General features: G+C 43.7%; 1 protein-coding gene across 1 annotated transcript in view; it reads right to left on the bottom strand.

Moving 5' to 3' along the window:
* Xdh (xanthine dehydrogenase) overlaps positions 1–6,363 on the bottom strand; it is a 65,259-nt gene extending 58,896 nt beyond the window's left edge. Inside the window, exons 1-3 of the mRNA XM_031356240.1 lie at positions 6,271–6,363; positions 5,730–5,885; positions 5,251–5,512 (exon numbers count right to left, since the gene is read on the bottom strand). Coding sequence (XP_031212100.1) covers positions 5,251–5,301 — 51 coding nt within the window. The 5' untranslated portion in view covers positions 5,302–5,512; positions 5,730–5,885; positions 6,271–6,363. The remainder of the gene's footprint in view (positions 1–5,250; positions 5,513–5,729; positions 5,886–6,270) is intronic.
* Positions 6,364–6,728: the final 365 nt, after the last annotated feature.

Below are 6,728 nucleotides of genomic sequence, written 5' to 3'. Positions count from 1 at the left end.
ATTCTCCTGCCTCTGCCTCCCAAGTGCTGGTATTAAAGGCATGCGCCAACACTGCCCAACTAAGATTTATTTATTTATTTATTTATTTATTTATTTATTTATTTATTATATGTAAGTACACTGTAGCTGTCTTCAGAAAGTCCAGAAAAGGGCATCAGATCTCATTATGGATGGTTGTGAGCCACCATGTGGTTGCTAGGATTTGAACTCAGGACCTTCAGAAGAACAGTCAGTGCTCTTAACCTCTGAGCCATCTCGCCAGCCCAGTTTTCTCTATTTCTTAACCCTGGCTCTACCTCTTGATATGTCACCATTCAGGACCCATATTCTTGCAGGTTCTGAACAGCATAGGACATATAGTGGTCTTCCATATCACAAATAAAAGTAGACCTAGCATAATGTTGCTAACTAGAAATCATGTGTTTAAACTCCTACTTAAGCTTAAATGGACAAAGTAGAAGTATTGGTTTACATTCCCAGAGTTTAATAGGTTCAAGAATTTTGTTAGCAGTGGACATACTACAGACCATCCATGTTGTGGATAGGGTTGGCTTGAGAGTATTTAAGTCAGTCTCAGAAATGTTACCTAGAGGAAGTGACAGGGCAGATAATAGAAGTATTCTTTGTACAATGGAGTCTTCACGTTGGAGGCTGAGAGAAAGCAGAGAGCTTAAGAAATGTACATCACTCATGCCATGGGATACATGAGCAAACGCTCCATGCTGTAGTCCCTGAAGAATCTTTGAAGCCATCAAAAGAATTAGCTCTGAACAGTTGAAATGGCACCTTAAAATAGAGCCAGTTTAGTGAGATCCTTCTTGTCTCCTGAATCATTCTAAGTTGAGACTGTTTGGGGAAACTTTACTAGAAAATAAAATGGTGTGTGTGCATGTGTGTATTGTATAGTGTGAGGCGTATATGTATGTAGTCCATGTATGTGTGTGTGTGGGTACATACATACATACATACATACACAGAGATAGATAGATAGATAGATAGATAGATAGATAGATAGATAGATAGATAGACAGACAGCATAATAGGACATCAGTTGTCTTCCTCTAGCTCTCTCAGTCTTTCTATCTTCACACAAGCTCTCTCACTAAACCAGAAGCTCACTGTATAGGTTAGACTGACTGGTCCATGAGCTCTTGGGAATTGCCTGTCTCCAACCACCAATGTCAACATGTGCAGCCATTCTGGCTTTTTGTATGGAAGCTAGGGATTCAGATTCAGTTTCTCATGCCTGCAGAGCCAGTGTTCTTAGCTACTGCACCACCTCCCTAGTCCCAATATTGGTATTTTTGTATTGACTCCAAATAATACATTCCTGAAACTTGCAGGATTTCCCCTTCTGTAATGTTTAAAGGAATGTGTGAGATACAAAGTATAATCCTTAGACAAATATTATGTTCTTTTTCTCATTTGGTATCCATAGATTTTATCAGTATGTAGATGTATATGTATATGACATGACAGTACAAGTGAAACTATGTAGGGAAAACGGGAACTAACGGGAGGGGGGAGGGGAGGAAGTGGAGTATATGAGTAATATGATCAACATACAAGATATACAAACATACAACATACTTCTATAATTTTTAATTTAAACTTAAATTTAATGTTTTCTTTAATTAGTGTCCTTTTATGATGACACCCCAGGATCTCAACTTGCTCAATATCCTGGTTATTAAACTTCTTTTCTTGGAGAAGTCATGAATGCAAATAAAAATGACCCAAAATGACCTTTATCACCCTCCTGGTGGGTATCAGTGACCTTGAACTATTTTTCCCTATCTTTCTCCTTCCTCCTTTCTAGTATATCACACTAGTCTCAAACACACACACACACACACACACACACACACACACACACACACACACACACAATGCCCACTAAGACAGTCTAAAAATTCAAGGGAAGTTCCTCAGAGTCTCTAAAGACCCTTTAAAACATGTCCTCACTTTTAGCTGTCCTGCCTCCTACTTCCCTGGCAAGTCAATCTGACTGAAGATAAAAATCCATCTCATATCTCCTAGTCCTGTGCCTTGAGCATCTCTCTCTTTCTCAGACATCTTGACTTGTGGGGAGACTTCATATGCACCCCTAGTCAAGGCTTTCTACATCACCACTCTCCCTTGAATCTCTATGAAGAACAGCCACGCTACACTGGAGCTGTGTCTCAGAGCTTCCCACAGTGTGCCCCATGGAACAATCTCAACAGAAAGCCCAGAGGGAACACTTGGCGGGTGTCCCAGTTTGAATCTGAAATATTCTCTCCAAGGCCATATTTGGAGCACTTGTTAGCCAGCTGATGGGGTGGTTGTAAAACCTTCAAGAGCTGGGGTACCTAGTGACAGTAGGTCATGGGGTTGGGGGAAGACTTTGGGGGCTACACCCAGTCTCTGGGGCTTCCTCTCCTCATCTGTCATACTATGAATAGTGGCCCCTTCCCTCTATTTACTTTGATCATCTGCCCAAGTGTATGAGGCCTATTTGTGGACTAAAGCCAATGAAACCATGAGCTGAAACAAACCCTTCATTCCTTCCATCAGGATTCTGAAGATATTGTGGTGCCAGGGATACAAAAGGAACTTACACTGTCAGGGAGCAGGGTCATAAATACTTGCATTGACAGACCAGCAACATGGCTCAGTGGATAAAGGTGCCTGCCACCAGCTTGGTAACCTGAGCTGAGTTCAATTAATATCTTCTTCTCTCTGTCTCTCTCTTTCTCTCTGTCTCTGTCTCTCTCTGTCTCTCTCTGTCTCTCTCTCTGTCTCTGCCTCTGTCTCTCTCTCTCTCTCTCTCTCTCTCTCTCATACACACACACAGAGAGAGAATAAATACAACATATAATTTAAAGAAAAAATGAATGAGTAGATTGCTCTGAAAATCTGAACTTTAAAAAAAATAATGATTGCTGGGTATTGTGTGGTGTTGTAGTAGTTCATGCTGTTAGTCACAGCACTCAAGGCTCACAGGTAGGCCAATCTCTGTAAGTTCAATGCCAGCCTGGTCTACATAGTAAAACCATGTCTCAAAAAAAGAAAAAAGGAAGGAAGGAAGGACGGACAGATGGATGGATGGATAGATGGAAGGAAGAAGGTCCTAAGAGATGATAACATATTATATACATTAAACCTATAATATTAAAATTATAATTAATCAATGAATACATAAAGCTGCATGGCTCCAGCTATATTCTCTTCCTGTAGAGATTTCTCCTGCATCCCTCTCAGTAAGACTAGAATCCTGGCCCTTTAACAGGGCATCACCACAATGCTGGTGAAATATTGGGCAACTCTCCCTTCAGTACTGACTCCAAAAGAGGACAGGTCAACAAGGTCCTCACCACTCCCTGTACCTGAGCCTATACCTGAGCCCTCCCTAAGCCCACTAGTGCAGACAGAACCATGCACAAGGTCGAAAACAAGGAAAGGAAGAGGTTCGCTAAGGAGAACCAGCTGCCATCTTTCTACCGCTTCTTTGGTAATTTCTTTGCACAACATCTATGGCCCAACGCCTAGAACATCTTGAAGAAGGAAATGAATCTGAACTTACTCAATCTGCCTCTGCTCACCCAGACCGCCCTGCTTGCTCATGCTCATTACTACTCACTAATTTGCCCTTAATCTCTTCATCCTTCCAGCAGTTTCTGGAGAGCTCACACCTTTCTAAATGACAAATATGGCTGGTTATTTATCACGATAACCTGAAAGGATCAGAAGCTCCCAGGGATAGAAGGGATTTGGTATGGAGCTACACTCTAAATATCTCAAAATCACTTCTCTACAGTGCTAATAAAATGTAAGGAGAAGCAATTTCAGCCAAGCCAGTTCACCCCCAAAATACTCCTTTCTAGACACAGAGGCTAACAGCAAGCTATCCCCTCAGGAGAACAGTGGGTCACACACAAATCAACACCTTAATATTCCTTAGAGTAAGCTATGACCTTCAGAGTACTTTGAACTTGCCACTAGCTCACTGAAAAAAATTCATTTATGAAAGTCCCAAAGGTGATGTCTGTGTGTACACAGTATTTCCACGAAACCAGGTTAACAACTGTTTCTTAAACCACTGTGATATAACTGCTAAACACAAAAGACATTTAAAATCTTGAGGGTGAAAGCCTTACTATACCGACAGCTTAGGCATTTCACCCTAGCTCTTGCCTTGGTGCCAGCTGCCCAACCCAAAAAAGCAATATATCAAAGAGATCCAGGGATCCAGGGGTGGGATCACTCACACTGAATCTGCAGGCTTTACAGTACTGGTGTTGAAATCACTCCTAAAGTTTCCATGCTAGTTACCCAAGCAGATCCTGGCAGTCTAAGTCCTTAGGAATTCTTGGAAGCACATGTTCATTCTTGCAGATTTCCTCAGAAGTTACTCAGTCTCTTCAGTCAACACAAAAGTGTCAACATAACAAGACAAGTAAAATTGTTTTTTGGGGGGGGGTCTTTTGGTCCACTCGTGGCTAATAATGTCCATGTGGCCAGTTGCAGTGGGGGAAATGACAGTTCTTCTCATGTGATCTTAAGTGGGGAACTCAGTGCCACCTTGAAGGGAGGCAGACAGCACCGAGACAATACACTTAGCTTGCTCCTTGCCTCCCGGCTCTGAGTTGAAGTTACAAAGATTCCCAGGCTACCAGGAGCCTGTGGATCCCATACTACCTTGCCTACATTCACAAGTCACATTTAAGGGGTTTGCAATATTTACATATAGAACTGAGAGATGGTGGTCGGGGAGTCCTTTATGAAACTAATAATGACAGTAATGGCTTGCCACAAGGTGTCAGTATATGTTGCCACACAGTAAACCAGTTCTAGCTGTTAAATCTATATACAGGATCCAATCAGTGGCTATGTGTGTTTCATGTCCTGGCATTAGCATAAAAATGCCTGCCTGCTGCTGTTCGTAGTAAAGAGAGCCATGGAAACACTAGGCTAGACTTACTTAAACACAGAAATCGAGAAGTGCTGGTGCCTCCTCCTCCTTTCCCACCTCTGAGCCAGGATATCCACTAGCACAGAGTGGACATCCCTCTCTCTTCCCTCCCCTTCCTCCCTTGCCCTCTGGGTGTCTTGTCTGTGTTCTTCTTGCTCAAAAGTTACCAAACTACAGCAGTACCTTTTAGGTGATAAAATGAGACCAAAACAAATCAAAGTGTCCACATAAGAGAAATTCCACATGTCCCTTCTCAGACAACAGAATCTCTAGACCGAATGTCAACTCCCACTTACCTTTTTGCCATTCACAAAGAAGACCAACTCATCTGTGATGGTCTTCGTCATCGTGGCTGCTGGAGTCACTGAGCTCCTGCGAGATACTCCTCGTAGATATCACTGCCCTGCAACTTGAAAGATACGCCTCCCAGCAAAATGAAACAAAGTTACCCAATGAGAAAGAACCAGCTCCAGGCATGGACAGTTCTTGGCAAGAGTCACAGGTTTGCACAATCCAGGAAGGACACGACAGCCACACCGAAGATCCTACTCTGCCCTCCTAGTCAAAGTGCACAGAGGAAAGTGCAGGCATAGATTAGGGAGGCCTGCGTCTTGGCACCAGGTGACTGAATTCTGGGCACCTGCCCTTGTGGAACCTGCTTCATCCTCCTCCCACTTGCCGTACCGGGAAGAGAGAGGGAAGAAGCCGTTGCCAGCCAGTGAAGCTGATTCACTCTCTTTCCATCCACACTTGTTATTTTCCCAAACCAGCTCACCCTGACACAGACTCGCCACTGGCATGCTCAACTCCTTCTCTCAGGGTCTGGTGGAATGTGAAGGTCATAGACATGGATCCTCGTGTCCAGACTCAACCCCTGACCTTTGACTATAGACTTATCATGTATCGCCTGCAGAATTCCAGCTGTTTCATCCTGAAAAGGGACGTCAAATGATACCAAAAGCAGAAAGCTGAAAAACAAAAGGTCTCTGGGGTGTGCCTTATAAACATGCAGAGAACAGAAACATTTATCACTTTTGGACAGTCACTGGAACAATCCCGATAACAAATCATGTTCAAGACTTTCACAAAATTTGTCAAATTATCAGAGGAACATGTACACCAAAACATACTTCAAACACCAAGTAAATAAAAAAGCTGATACAACATAATCACAGTCTGTTAATAGAGCTGAGGATCCCACCCCAACCCCGTCAACTACCATTAACTTCTGGTGTAAATGCCTATGCACAGCATCTGCTCAGGAGACACCGTGGGTGCTCCCCGCTCCACTCTTCCCACGACTCCATTCCACCCACCTTCACATCAGCAGGCACTCTGTCCTTCCCCAGCCCTGCAGTCACTCAGTTACTCAGCCAGCCTACAGGGGGACACTTCTCATCATCCTGGAAGACCACGGAAAAGGAGGGAAAGCACATGAGTCAGATGTGCCTGGTGCGGCAACAACATCTTGAGAAATAGGACTCCTGGGACAGTCACATCATCAGCACAATGCTCCTCGGCTGGCACAGCCCTGACAGAACCAAGAACGAACTTATTTGTCAGTCAATCCATATCCCAGTTTGCCCCCCTGACCCCCGAGTAGGCTAAGGCTCATGCACCAAATCCCTTTAAGGTTCTCGGTCCCGGGCAAATGGAGATTCTGGTCATCATAAAACAGTGCTTGCTAGCCGGAGTCAAATTCCCTACAGAATGGGCCATTTGACTGTCTGGGATGTTAGTGACATGGCTGGTAGGGCTGTTGTTGTTGATGATG

This window comes from Mastomys coucha, unplaced genomic scaffold (genome assembly GCF_008632895.1).
Source record: "Mastomys coucha isolate ucsf_1 unplaced genomic scaffold, UCSF_Mcou_1 pScaffold6, whole genome shotgun sequence".
Lineage (NCBI taxonomy): Eukaryota > Metazoa > Chordata > Mammalia > Rodentia > Muridae > Mastomys > Mastomys coucha.
Note: the sequence above shows the minus strand (reverse complement) of the source record. Positions and strands in the feature narration are given on the sequence as shown.